This window comes from Paroedura picta, chromosome 8, assembly GCF_049243985.1.
Source record: "Paroedura picta isolate Pp20150507F chromosome 8, Ppicta_v3.0, whole genome shotgun sequence".
NCBI lineage: Eukaryota > Metazoa > Chordata > Lepidosauria > Squamata > Gekkonidae > Paroedura > Paroedura picta.
The window spans coordinates 67,980,747-67,995,069 of record NC_135376.1 but is presented as its reverse complement, the minus strand read 5'-3'; the positions used below and the strand labels follow the sequence as shown (position 1 = coordinate 67,995,069).

General features: G+C 40.4%; 1 protein-coding gene across 3 annotated transcripts in view; it reads right to left on the bottom strand.

The window, feature by feature from the left end:
• Positions 1-14,323, bottom strand: part of ADGRA1 (adhesion G protein-coupled receptor A1) — a 452,787-nt gene that overhangs the window by 110,881 nt on the left and 327,583 nt on the right. For all 3 annotated transcript variants that reach the window (XR_013233660.1, XR_013233661.1, XM_077350198.1), the window contains 2 exons: positions 3,625-3,832; positions 2,531-2,739 (listed from right to left, as the gene is read on the bottom strand). Coding sequence is in view for 1 of the 3 variants with exons in the window: in XM_077350198.1 (XP_077206313.1) it covers positions 2,531-2,739; positions 3,625-3,832 (417 nt within the window). In the remaining 2 variants the exon portion in view is untranslated. The remainder of the gene's footprint in view (positions 1-2,530; positions 2,740-3,624; positions 3,833-14,323) is intronic.

Sequence of the window (14,323 nt, the reverse complement as noted above, 5' to 3'; positions counted from 1 at the left end):
ACCATGCTACAGAAAGAGCCAGATATTTCTTTTTCAGGAGCAAAAAACCAAAATGCTCCTAAAAATTTAGAATTCTGCAGTGATTTCTCCCTTGTCTGAAATCCAAACACAACATCTAGTTTACGTATCAGAATGAGCAATGAGATCATTTCAGAGCAACTCAGACAAGAAACCTTCCCTTGGAGTATGCCACTTTATCACACTTGCATAATATCCTGCTTTAGCTCCAAAAAACTCAAGATACTTGAGGGCTCCTTTCATCCACGGAGCAACACTATAAGGTTGACAGACTAGTCCAAGGGCACTGAATCAGCTGTATGGCTGAATAGGATTAGATTTCAAAGCTTCCTAGTCTAATTCAAACACCCTATCCACAACAACATTTTGCATTAGATGGCATGCCTATGTGGACCTTCTGTTGCTTGTACAGAATGTATAAGGAATGATATATCAGGACTAATGTGAAAAAAGACCCACAACATTTATCACAATGGCTGATGATAAAATGACACTCTTTATGGCATATCCTGGCACTTATCAACCAAATGCACGTCAACGGACCTCCCTTTTCCATTCCAAACACAGTCTGCTGGAATGGAAGGGAACCATTTTACAAGACCTGCACTAACAATGCTAGTTTAAAGTTTTCGGTTCATCATTTTAGAAGAGTTAAGAAATCACCCTTAATGCCCATGGCAAGTGACTGGCCCCTAAAAAGGGAGCGAGAAACCATACTGGGTTCTTCCTAGTTTCATAGGCACTGAATGAACATTATGTGCTGCTTCTGGCTTACAAAAATGATTTTTAAGGATATGCCACACAGTGAGGTTTCACTGTTCATTTGCCAAAAACCAAAGTCCCATCGAAGTCAATAGTACACATCAGGTCAAAATAGTACAGACATGCCTTTAAACTGCATGGAACACCACCATCTTTTTCAAGATATATCCATTATATTAAAAGGAAAGGAAAGGAAAGCAGAGGAGAGGGGATGGAATTTCTCCTGCCTCAACCCCCACAAAAGTTTTGCATGCATCACTGAGGACCTGAGTCAGTTCTAGGAATGAGTCAGCCATAATAGGTGTGGCTCCTGCAGCCTCAACAGGTGTTGTTGAGAAAGGATACGAGGACTCCAGGGCAAGCAAAGCTACATTCTCTAACACAGGATTCAAAGGGCTCCGTGTCTGAGGTAAAACTGCATTCAGGGGGGCTGTTTAAAAAGTGACATGACGGATTTGACAGCATCGGTTTCACAAACCTCTCTGGGGATTCAAAGCAAGTCTTGTTGTGAGTTAGGAAAAGAGAAAAGGATCAATCACAATAACATGAATGGAATTCAGTTCCATGAAACAGATGCTCGTATCTGTACTTAACTACTTATTGCCACAGCCTTGTGTAATGACTGGCTATCATCGGGGCTCCATCTGACAGCAGCAGATTGGTATTCTCTGCACACGTCCACTCAAATCCTGTCGTCTGCCTTTGCTGTCCTTTACACATCACACACAAGGCGTTATTTACTCAACTATAAGCCTTCCCGACGTGTTCATCAGCAGCACCTTCCAAGGAGCCATCCGTGCACCAGGATTAATGCCTGGTTCAACAGGGAGTTGCAGCTCTGTGAGCCCTGACTGCTTTAGAAACAGATAAATAGATGAACACCAAGGGGTTCTGAATAACCCTTCAGAGCACTGCAGAAGATACTCCCCAGCACGGTTTCCTGCAAAATGTTTCATTTGCTATTTATGTTGACTTCTCCATTTTGATGCGGTGTGCTATTTAGCGTGTCTTTCGGATTTGTCACAGTAACTTTCCAGGTAGCAAGACAGTTAAATAACTGCATTCTGAACTGCAAGAGGGACTGAGAGACAAACCTTGGTAAGCCTGGTGTGGTAGCACTGCACGAATAATTTTTTTTCTTCACAAACAGCCATTTAGTAAAAGGGATGCTGTTGTCAGCACACCGATTCAGACTCCAAGAGCAGCTGGCAAAGACCAGGGTATCCTTGTTTAGAGAGAGACGCAAGCTATCTTATTCGCTCCCATTTATTAAATGATTCAACATTGCAGTATGCCAGCAACTAATTAGTATGATCAACACCGTACTGAGCATGAATAAGGATAGGCAATCCCCCCCCCTTTAGAATGTAAAGCAAATGGACATTTCATACATCTGGCCATGGAATTTATCACACACACACACACAATTTACTAGTACCTTGATGAAACTTTGGCTTTCCCCTATTGCATTAAAAGTCATTTGTAGCAGGGCTTGTAATGAGATCATATTGGTTGAACAGATCCCCTTGTCTTATTCCCAGGCAGTAGTTAAATTAGTTTCTTCAAAGCAATCTCTCTCTCTCTCTCTCTCTCTCTCTCTCTCTCTCTCTCTCTCACTCACTCACTCACACACACACACACACACACACACACACAGAATTGCAAGATAAATAACTAGATGCTGACAAGTATGGGCCGTAATGGGTCCAACACAGACATACCCACAACATACGTGAAATGGCATACTTACCATTAGCACAGCAAAGTTTCCGAAGTGAGTACTATGAAGAGTGGTAATATTGTCTGCTGAGTTAATTATGTGGCACCCTTCTCCCCACCAGCCTCCATGTCCATCTAGAAGGTCAAAATCCCAGAAGACTGCAATGGGGTTTATACCCTGTGTAAAGTGCTTCAGTGCTATAGTAAGAGGGCTGGTGAGGTTTCCGATACTGCACCCATCTGCAAAAGGACCAAACAGTATTAGAGCAGTGAAGTGGCAAAGGTGCTATTGCTATATGATTTATACAAGGCTGCTTACCATTATTTATATATGCATGCACACCGCTGCAAAATAAAATAGCCCAGATTCCTCTGAAAATAGGCTGTAGTTTATCCTCTAAACTTTGAAACGCTTAACATTAATCATGACAGGCATCTTAGTAAGTTAGTGTTCAAAGGATCTGGTGATCATTCATAAAACTAGATTTAGTGTTGACATCTCCTAAATTGAAATGATGGCAGATTATTGCTTCGGGAGGGGGAGAACCCTCAGTATCTTTGACATGATTAACAGTGAAGGCAATTTCTTAATCTGAGATACACTTAAAAACCTAAAATATACACAGAAACATGAACACGGCTGAAACTGCATAGGATAATCTTCAGTCCGTTACTTTCACCTTTAAAAGCACCTGTTTTTGACTGATCATACCAAGAGGTTTATTGATGACAACAAATATACATGCAACAGGACTCAAAGCACCCCCACCGCTGTCTGGAATGGCAAATCTCAAGGATTTGACATTTCAATAGTCACAGTCAAGATTTAGAAAGCGACATTCTTCTCCCTCCCCCGGCCACTTTGACTATACTTGCGAACTTTAATAAGCAAAATAAGGAATACTGCTGAGAAAGATTAATCCTGTGCTTGCAGCTACCGAGCTTTGGTTAATTGCAAGTTCATCTGAATAAAACTACAGAGGGATGAATTAACTCACATCTCTGTCTTAAAAGCAGAAGCAAGGCTCACATCGGCATACCTGCGTACTCCACTGCACCATTCTTTTATATCCTCGAATGTACAGCCTAGCTTTCAGATTAAGGGAACGGCAGCTCAACACTTACCTATTTTAATGAAGATGACTGTGGTCCCGATTGTCCTGTACGTCCCATAATCTGCAAGGTGAGACGAGTTGCCAGTGCTAGGAAAGAGTTTCCCATTCCGAAAGGCGATAAACTGTAGCTTGCAAGAGGAGTTATCAACAGATTGCAAGGCTGGAGACCGAGAGAAGGCAGACCGTGGCAAATGAACTGAAGCTACTGCCACAGCATTCTATGCAACGAGAAGGGGGGGGGGGAGAAGAAAATTTAAAATGCAAATCACAACAGGGTTGCTTTCATTATCTTTTAAACTCCTGTACGAGAAATGCAGTTTCCAACATACTAGAAGCAACCACAGAAGCAGGAGCTGTAACCATGGGAATAGGACTGGTACAGTGCATATTAAAACAGAAAACGTTTTTGATTGAATGTGCAAGCCTGTATGGTCAAGCTCCCTGCTGCAGAGGTGAGAATGGTTCTTACCATGCCTGCTAGAGGGTCCATCAACACTGCAGATCTGATTTAAAGAGACAACCTCTACCAGGTTTTCTCCTTCACTTTAAACAGAATCAGACAACTTACATTAAAACATATCTCTCTGGAAGGGTAATTAAAGGGGACTGAAATGTGTTTTCTTAATATAAAGAAATGCATCAGAGAACGGCTCTCAATACTGAAGTATGCAATGCAGTCAGTATCTTCTTCCTTATAAAAGCATGATTTCATCCTTAAAGAAAATCCTGCATCCTACCATGGTAGGAATTGTAGAATTAGATGTATTAACATAAACACACTAGAACCAAGTAAGGGAGTTCAGCAGGACTATCAGACCATAAGAGTGGATCAGACTTCTGGTGGAGTATTTCCAAGGTACCAGCACCAAACAGTTTTCCATACACACCACTAAATAAAGATTAAGTTCATTTTCTATCAGTTGACTCCCACTTTCCTTGCACAATGGTGACCTTGTCATCATTAAATCCAAAGACATGAATGAAAGGGAGGGGGTTTCAACACAGAGTCCAAAGAAGACACAGAGACAAAAGAAAAGTCTGTTCTGAGATTCACAAATTCTTGTATTTTTTTCCGCTTAAAAAAAATAAGGTAAGGACTGGGATCCTTTGCAGTGCTGATGGGGCTGTACTCCATTCACACTCTCTTCCCTTTCTTCCTCCTTCTGCTGCAGTTATCTCTGCCTCTAAAACTGTGCTCTTATGGGTCAGAGGACCTCCAGGAGTATTACGGGACAGTCAAGGGAGGGCTGTAGTGAGGAGAGGGAGTCAGCAAAAATCACCTTCCCCCTCTTCTGCCAGCAGAAAAGGAGTTGAGGATTGAAGCCCTAGCAGTTTTCATTCCTGCCAAAGGCAAGCTTCTGCTTCAGTGGCACATCATTAACACACATTATTCCACAGCTTTGTAAACAGACAGAGTCTTTTATGAAACAAGAAGAAAAAATAAGTTTTGAAATCGTACAGATATACGTAATATTATAATATTTACATGAGCTGGGATGATATCTGACCAAGAAGCAGACCGCCAAGCAAAACGACATGATAAAAGAGACACATAACTTATGATAAAGAGGATGAAGAGAGGAAATGGAGCAAAGCTTGAGTTATGGTTGGAATTACTAGAAAACTTGAGGAGGCAATTCAGAGGCCATTTACACAAAGTATTCCCTTTGCAGCCAATGGGCCAATAGTATATGAGGCATCACAGATTTACTCTGCAGATAAGCTCTGGCTCTTTCACAACTAGCTCTACTATTAGGCAGCATGAGATGTTTCAACATTTTTGGATCCTATCAAAGGGTGGCAATTTGTCAGATTTCTAGTTTATTATTGCTACACATTATACTTATTATTGCTGTATGTTATTGCTCTATATGAGGGATGGATTTTTTGCCTCAGGAAATTGACAATATCTCGACTCTCCTCCTGTACATAGTTATGCCCATTTTACTTATTCATGAGTGATACAACAGTCTGTTAGTCAAATGGTCAGTCACCTCAGAATACAAATCACCTCTTCTTGTGGCAAGCAAGATTTCACCATCTCAGACAAGAAAACTGAGAATTCAGATCAGCAGCAGAACCATCCACACATCTTGATGAGACAATACAGTTGAACCATGTAATCATGGTCATGCACACACCAACATAAGTTGCCCTTGACTATATTTGCATGGGGATTTGGGGCAGTTCCATGGAGGTTTAGAAAAGACTTTAAAGAGAATTAGATGAGGCTAAAGAGAGAGATGCTAAAAGGTGCCAGAAGTAGTTTTAAAGTATACTTTCTGTCCTGAAAACTGGCTGCTTTGGAGAGTGGATTGCACAGCTATACTCCACTGAAGTCCCTCCCTGCCCAGATACTGCCCACTTCCAGCTCCACCCCCAAAGACTCCAGGAATTTCCCAACCCAGAGCTGGCATTCATCACACCTCAGAAGGCCTGCTCACATACCTCCTTCCTTTATGAGTGTAATTCTATTTGGAAGAAAAAGCCAACACATGTTCATTTTACCAATGAATCCATACTGGTGTACCTGGATAAATGTGGGGTTTGTATCACATGTTTAATTGTACATGTGTTGACTGCAACATGAGATTTACTCAATGCACGTACAAAGAACCATCAAGTGTACATAGATGGTGTATGAGTTCACTGTGACCTGTGAACAGGGCTAGAATGATTTTCTTCATCACAGCTGCACAAGTCTTCCTTCTTATCTCAAAGTCCACAATGCCAAAATGGCCCAGTCAGGTGTCAGCATGAGGCAGGCTACCTGCAGAGCTAGTTTCTCAGTTTCAAAGAAGGTGAAAAGGCTCCTTTGTTATGGAAAGAGCCTTCCGATGTGAAATCCTCACTTCTTCTTAGCATTGCAGCGTGAAGTTGGTAGTATGAGATTTCAGAAAGGGCTTTTCTTTTTAGGTGCCCGCTGAAGCCCATTTCTATTTTTTGAACTTTAATAAAATGCAGTGATATGAAAGTGTTTGCATTTTAAAAGGAGGGAGGTGACGCTTCAGCAGTTATTTCTTGCTTTACAGCTCTGGGGCTTGACAGTTTGAATCTTGCGGCAGCCTCTGCTTTAAAGGATGCTAGTGACTGTATATATATAAAAATTCTGGATTGTAGTCCATTTTATTAGTTTAGAGTTGTTTAGACCACAGGTTTCTTTATCACATCTTCACCTTGCCTTTCTCTCCAATAGGAACTCAAAGCAGCTTATATTAGGGCTATGCAAACCCACAGTGTTTTTTTGGATTCAGGAATACTGAATCCCAAAACTATCAGTATTTCCGATATTCCCCAATCCCAATACTAGTATGGTGTTCATATTAAGTAAATATTCAGGAATTCCGCTTTTTTTCAGATCCACTATACCTTATGGGGATCATTATAGTCAATGATCTCCATAGGGTATAATGAAGTATCAGTCCAGGGGTATCTTGGGCTCTGCAGGGATTATGTTTTGAGATAGAGGCACCATATTTGCAGCATAGCTGCTCCTCAAACCCCAAGTTTTAAAAAGCTTGGACTAGGGGCTGCAATTCTATGGAGGAGGGTGGGGAGGTGTTTAAAAAGATCAAGGCCTCTTTAAATGCCTTCTCCAAGTCATGACTTTGGCTCGGAGTAAATTCCAAAGGTATCTGAAAGGCTCACAATCACTTTCAATGCCTTCTCCAAGCAAAGAGTTCACCTGGAAGACATTTAAAAGGAATGTGATCCCTTTCAATGCCTTTTAATGTCAGGATTTTTGGAATTTTGGGGCTGGGCCATTGTGAATAACCGAAATTCAGCCCAGTCTGTATCCAGCAAAAGGAATATCCAGGAAATACTGATAAAGGCATTTTTGGAATTTTTTTGGCTTGGATTAGCTGAATGAACACCCCTTGCTTATGTTGTTCTCCTCTCCTCCATTTTATCCTCAAAACTACATTGTAAGATACTTTAGGCTGAAATTGTATGGCTGGCCCAAGGTCACCACATGAGATTTCATGACAAAGCAAGGATCTGAACTGGGGTCTCCCATGCTGGCTCAATGATTTGCATTTTCAGTGCAAGAAGTCTTGGATTTGATTACCAAAGAAGTCCATGATTGTAATTAGGCATGTTGCTCTAGTACTATGATTCAGGCTTAGGGTCCAAAGGCCATGGGTCCAAGGGGTCATTAAGAAGGAGAGGCTGCTTTTTTATTGACTTCTCTATTTTTGGAACTTTATCTTAATACTTATAAACCTTAAATACAAATATTATTTTTTAAAAACCCAAGGAGAGGCTGCAGCACATCTTCAGCATGTGCTCTGTATGAAGAACAATTCAGTACAACCCCTAGCATCCCCAGTTAAAGACATCACAAACTAGAAAAAACTCTCGAGAATAGCTGTCAGTCACCATAGACTGGATGAACCAATTACTCAATATAATACTGCTTTGCATGTTCAAATTAATTAGAGCATATTCATGTGTGTATATGTTCTCCCTTTCTCTTCTTAGTTCAAAAAGGAGTGATTTTTCAAATTTGGCAATTCACCCATTACTGTCTACTTAATGCCATTTGCCTACTGCAGTGTTATTGACTTAAAACAGCAATCTTTGTTGTGCCTTTGTCTCGGTCCTTTAAAGAAATTTAGAAAGGAAGAGAACTGAAATACCACCTGCACTGGAGCTCTAAGGATTTCCTCCTCTATGGGTAGGAAGGATGTCAGTTATGACCATTCAGTAACCAGGCTAGGATTGCAGGTAAGTTATAATATTATCACCATTTACAGGAAGCTAAAATAGTATGAAGATTACATCCCAGTGTGTGGTTGGAGAGTTCAGTAACCTAGGTCTAACTAAGCAGGTCAGGTCAGTAGATAATTGGCACCTTCTAGATCCACTACTTTGTAATCCGTGGCAGAAGAAAGGTGAGAGAGAAATGCAACACTAGAATTCATTTCTACACTCAAAGTGACTACCACTACATATATTGTTTAATGTATCAAATTGATCAAGCACATCTAAATCTCTTTAAAATTTCCACTTTAGTCCTGAGCACACTTAACTGAGAACAAGTGCACAGGATTTCTGCTGTTACTTCCATTTTTACCTCAAAGGGCCTAGGATATTCTTAATTTTTGCTGTTCCATTTTAAAAAAAATAGTAGTTGTTTTTATGTCCAATTTTGGGGAAAATGGGTATCTTTTGGAATTTGGGTTCTGGAAGGGTATAAATAACAGTATTCTTGGTTTTCAAGTCCCAGTTACCATTTCAACATTCAGATCCTCCCCCCTTCAGAATGGTGAGATTTTGAGGGTCAATTATTTCCTAAGAGGCATGTATGACTGTGTGGAGTCAGTGGAAATGTAGTCCTTCCACTAAAGACCCCCCCCTCCATCTCAACTAGATTAGATCAGTGAGTCCACTTCTATGGGGCCCCAAACAAGGTTCCCTCAGCCATCTCATTTGTCTTCATGGTTTTCTATGAGGAAAAATTCCATGCTTCTTACAGCACAAAGAAGGCAATAGCTAATCACATAAGAGGAACTCTAGGCCAAAAACCTCCAAATGCAAAAAGAGCCAACAAGCACAAGAGAGTCGATACCAAACTAGAGAATTTAAGCAGAACCACAGACCAGTGTGGCAGCCTAATACAACCGATGTCAAAAAAGGTAAAGCACTAACCTTATTAGTCAGTCAGTCAGTAACCTTTTATTGGCATAAAACAAGTGTAAAACATACTAACCTTATTACTTACTGCAATACAATAGAAAACATATAAGTCACATTCTACATGATTGTTCTTCAATGGACAGAGGAAAGGATACTTCAAGAGGACTTTGGGACTGAGGTTGGATTCTGGCCTGGATTAGTTAACCCCTTACTGTCCAAGTACTGTCTCATAGGGCCTGTTCCATAACCCCTTCTACCATATTTGTTGTCTTCTTTCTCTTTTGCTTTCTCCCTTCCTTAATGTCAGCAGGCACACGTGAGAACAGTAGACAGAAAACTGTAGATAGATTTATCTTTGTTGGTTTCTCTTGGAAATTTGCATCAACAGTAGTATTGAGATGACTTCTGGTTTGACCTGCATGACTTACTGAATGCAAGGGACGTGGTTAATGATGAAGGCATTCCACAGTTGAAATTATTTCCTAAATAAGAGGGAAATCAGGAGGTAAACCATGCATGCCTCTGATACTGTTTTTTCTCTCTGGCCAGGGAAAAACAGAAATTTTGCTTCTTCAGCCAGAGCATGGGGTATGCTAGTGGGATCTTATCTTCACTCCATGCTGTATTTGTATTTCTAAGTCAGCCCAGGCACATTTCCTATATGATTGATTAACAACAGACGTACTGATGAACAGAGGTTTTATCTATGATTTGAACAGATTCCTATGGTGAGAATTCTCTCTCTCTCTCTTTCTCTCTCTTTTTTGAAGTTAGAATTGATAAGCACATTACCACTCATCAATTTATGACTTTTTCCACAGAAAGCAAATAGAAGTGGAAAGAATTTATGGCTTCTGAGATTCTCATTTTTCTAACAAGTCATTATTTCACTGTATTTTGTTTGGACTTTTCTAAAAATATCCTTCAAAAGTTTTTTTTTCCAGTTGACGAATGTTTGTTGGATAATGAAGATACATTGGGCTGCTGAGAAAAGCTTTTTATTTACATTCCTAGAGTTCCAATTTAAGATAAGACTTATAGAAACTCTGTTGTCTTGGAATTGTTTAGCAAGAGACGTGCATAACCAACAGAAGAGTGGTTATTCCAAAACTGAATTACTGGACTAGATAATTTTAAACTCCCATTAAAACATCAATCTACTAACATGACGGCTAAAAATCCCATCCCTCCCCCAATTATCAAAGAGGTGAAGAGGAAAGGATAGGGGAGTAGCGTATACTCCAACTCCTAGGGGGGGAGCGATGTCCCTGATTCGCTGACCCCAGCCTCAACCATAGACCTGATGGAAGAGCTCCGTTTTACAGGCCCTGCGGAAAGCTGACAAATCCCCAGGAGCTCATTCCACCAGGTAGGGTCCAGGACTGAAAAAGTCCTGGCCCTGGTTGAGGCTTCCTTTGGGCCGGGGACGACCAACAGGTTCTCACCCGCAGAATTAACAACAACATATTGCACTGTGAAGATCCAAATTTCTGATGGGTATGTTATGCAGAAAACCCAAACCTCTGATGCTGTGAGGAATTACTGAAAAGTGAAGAATACGAGGTCAACTCAATATCTTTTGTCTAAGACAGCAACTTGAAACACAGCCGTCATAAATTAAAAACAGTCATCCTGACTCATAGACTGATAATCCCTAGTCATCGTCAGAACAAAATCATACCACAGGCATATTAAGGATTTCTTTCTCAATATAATTGCATAACAAACCAGGAAACAACACTTTGGCTTTGTCCCTGCAGCCAAGTACTGAAGCATCCCTTTGGTCCTGGAATTCAGGAGCTAACACTGCCATCCTACCTAGAGTTATGGCCTTCAATGCCCATTGCATCACCACACCTAGTCAAAAAACTGAACAATGAGCCTTGTCACATTATACACATTATACGGCTTTGGTCAAATCACTTAGCCCTGTACCTGAACATCCCCCCCCCCCAACTGCAATATGCAAATAACAATTTAATATATAGGGTCATTAAAAGGGTTAAATGAGACAATCACTATGTACTTTGGTGGCTCTAAAACTTCAAACATTATCATTACCAAGCAGTCAATACAACAGATAAAATATTTGCATGCAGTGAATGTTGAATGCTATTGGAAGGTGGTTATGAATTGCTAATGCCTTCCAGACATATATCTGTTAATTGAAGAGATCAGTTAAGTAATTAGCTGTGAATCGTCCTGTGAGTAATATATTATATTGAAAGGAATATATTGATTTGGATGGACACATGGGTCATTTGAAATGTACTACTGTGCTATGATAAAATTAAGATTTCTCAGAACTGTTTCTAGATAAAGTTATAAACCTTGCATTGGAAGCAGGCTTTTATATAACACTGACCAAAAACTAGATCAGGGAAGCAATCCTGTCAAGTATATAGACTAATCTTCACCACTATGCTGCAATTCTGTTAAAAATATATTGCAATGTAGGTTAGCTAGTCTTAAAATGTAAACTAAACTAATACTAATATGTGTCACATGTCAACTAAGGAGAAATCCTGTAGACTAAGGATTGCTTCAGGTTGCTCACACTGCCTGAATTGGACAGGGTTCTTGGGGCTGTGTAAACCTTTCCCTCATCAGATTGATAATGAGCTCTTAAGAAAAAATAAGGCAGTTATGTGTAGTGGTTAGGAGTGTAATGGTTAGGAGTGTGGCAAGCCAGATTTGATTCCACACTCCCTCATATGCAACTAGTTGGGTTGCTCCCTCACATGCAACCAGCATTCAGGAACTTTTCCTTTCCCCATGTAGGTTTAAGCTGTTTGATACAGTCATTATAAGCAAAGTCAAATGCAGTCTTGAATCAAACATGAACTCTATCTTCAGAACTGTCCAGTATGAGCAAAGCTGATCAGATTTAGGGAGCTTCCAGTTTGAGAGCTTCTGCTCCTGGCAGAGCCAGCTTGGTGTAGTGGTTAGGAGTGTGGACATCTAATCTGGTGAGTCAGATTTGATTCTCTGCTCCCCCACATGCCACCATCTGGAGGGCTTGCCACAGCACCGATGTTTTGACCTAGCAGGAATATCAGGGCTCTCTCAGCCTCACCTATCTCACAGGGTTTCTGTTGTGAAGAGAGGAAAGGGAAGGAGAACGTAAGCCGCTTTGAGCCTCCTTTGGGTAGAGAAAAGCGGCATATAAGAACCAACTCTTCTTCTTCTTCGTCATCATTGTCATTGTCATCTTGGTTTTCTATCTTTGGTTTGAGGTCATTTCCTTAGAAGAAGCAACTCAATAAAGATAATTTGGTGATGATTTACTCAGAAAATTGGGCATCCAGGAATGGTATTAATGTAGTTCACAGATCCTTCCCTGTTATTAACATGCCTTGTGTCCTTGTGCAGAAGACTGAGGGCTTGTCATCATACCTAACCATTATCCAATTCTAGAGCCAACTAAAACTCATCCTGCACGGTTTCCTCCCATGGTCCTAAAACCTGCCCCCTTTTGTTCCTCTTCCCCCAGCACAGTGTGAATTTAGGGCTTAACTAGAAACTACAGCATCATTGAAACCACTGTGGGGAAACCACAGTCATTTTAGGAACAAAATTTCCCTCCGTTTACAAATGTCACAGGTGAATGATACTGATTTGGCTTATGGCACAGGGGAAAGGCACCTTTTTCCTCCTGCTTGCTAACAGGTTAATCAAACACCTTAAAAAGGTGAAGGAAAAGCTAGGGTCCCTCAGTTTCAAGTCCTATTCCTCTTTTGCTTTCCATGCTCTGAAATAACATAATGTCTCTTTTTTATTGTTTGACTTTGGCTGCAGTATTGGATTTTTTGCTGGAACTCTCAATTGTTATCTCTCTTTTCCTTTCCCTTCATGTTGCCTTCAGCTTGGGCCTGCCTCTATATTTTGTTTTCTCTTCCCCTTCCTTCTGTCTCTTTCATCCAAGTGGGATAACTTTCTTGCCTTCTTAGTATTCAGTACTATCATATTTTATCATTCTATCCATTTCCTCTCTTAATGTATTTTATTAAGATTTATCTTCCCAATAAATCATTGCTCTAATTTGTATCCTCCTTAGGTTTTTGGTCCATGCCTTTACTCTTTTCAGTTGTGCCCAAGCACTTCATCACTTATCCTATTACTGGCATGGGGGCCATTGCTCTGGGTTGGTGTTTACAGAGTCAACAGATCTTAGGAAGCCATGAGGAGTGCTGCTCCCTGGAATGTTTCCCTTGAGCCAGTGTTAAAATCTGAGTAGAAGGGTTTGCGAACTCCATATTTTGAATGTGGACTCTGTTCAAGAATACAACCACATGAATGAAATAACACACTTTTTTGTCTCCATGTGGTCACATTAATCTAGGTTGAGGTTGATGATGGGATAGAAGGAGTTAAGCCTTCAGCTGAGAAGTTCAGATGATGAAAATGTCATCAGGAGAGACTGTGGGCAGTAGGAATGGAACACCCCAAAATCAAGGCTTGGAAAAGGGATTATATTTTACCCCTCAACATAATTGTATAGGCTTTAAATGGGGGATGACAGAAAAAACAATGAAAAACCTTTGCAAAGCTAAGGCCTTTCAGCTTGTACTGTCATTAGTGACCATAACTTGGTGAAAAAAAACAGATCACAATGGTTTCATGTTCTGCTTTTTGTGCTTCTGAAGGATCACTTTTCTGATTTAGTTGCAAGGCAAATTGGCATACTGGTTCTACATCTTAATGTATTGCTATATATTCTTTCACAATCTGTCCCCAAAAGCAAGATCCTATTATATGGCTATCTGGAAGTAAGTCACCCTCAGCAGGTTTCTCCTTTCCCTGGCCACTTTGCTCTGGTTTCTTTGCTTTCAGTCTCATTAGTTCCTTCCCATTTTATAAGAGCTGGTTGGTTCTCTGAGGCATTTGCAAACTAACAGCTAATCTCAGTTCTTTTGCTTTGGGTAAAGGGTATATGTGTATGTTAATACTCCTTTTCATTTTGTACCCAGCCCAACTCATCTCTCACTGTTCATTACATTTTATTATAATAGTGCAAATTAGTGCAAATTAATATATAGTCAATATAAAATGTCTACTACTGCTTTGAC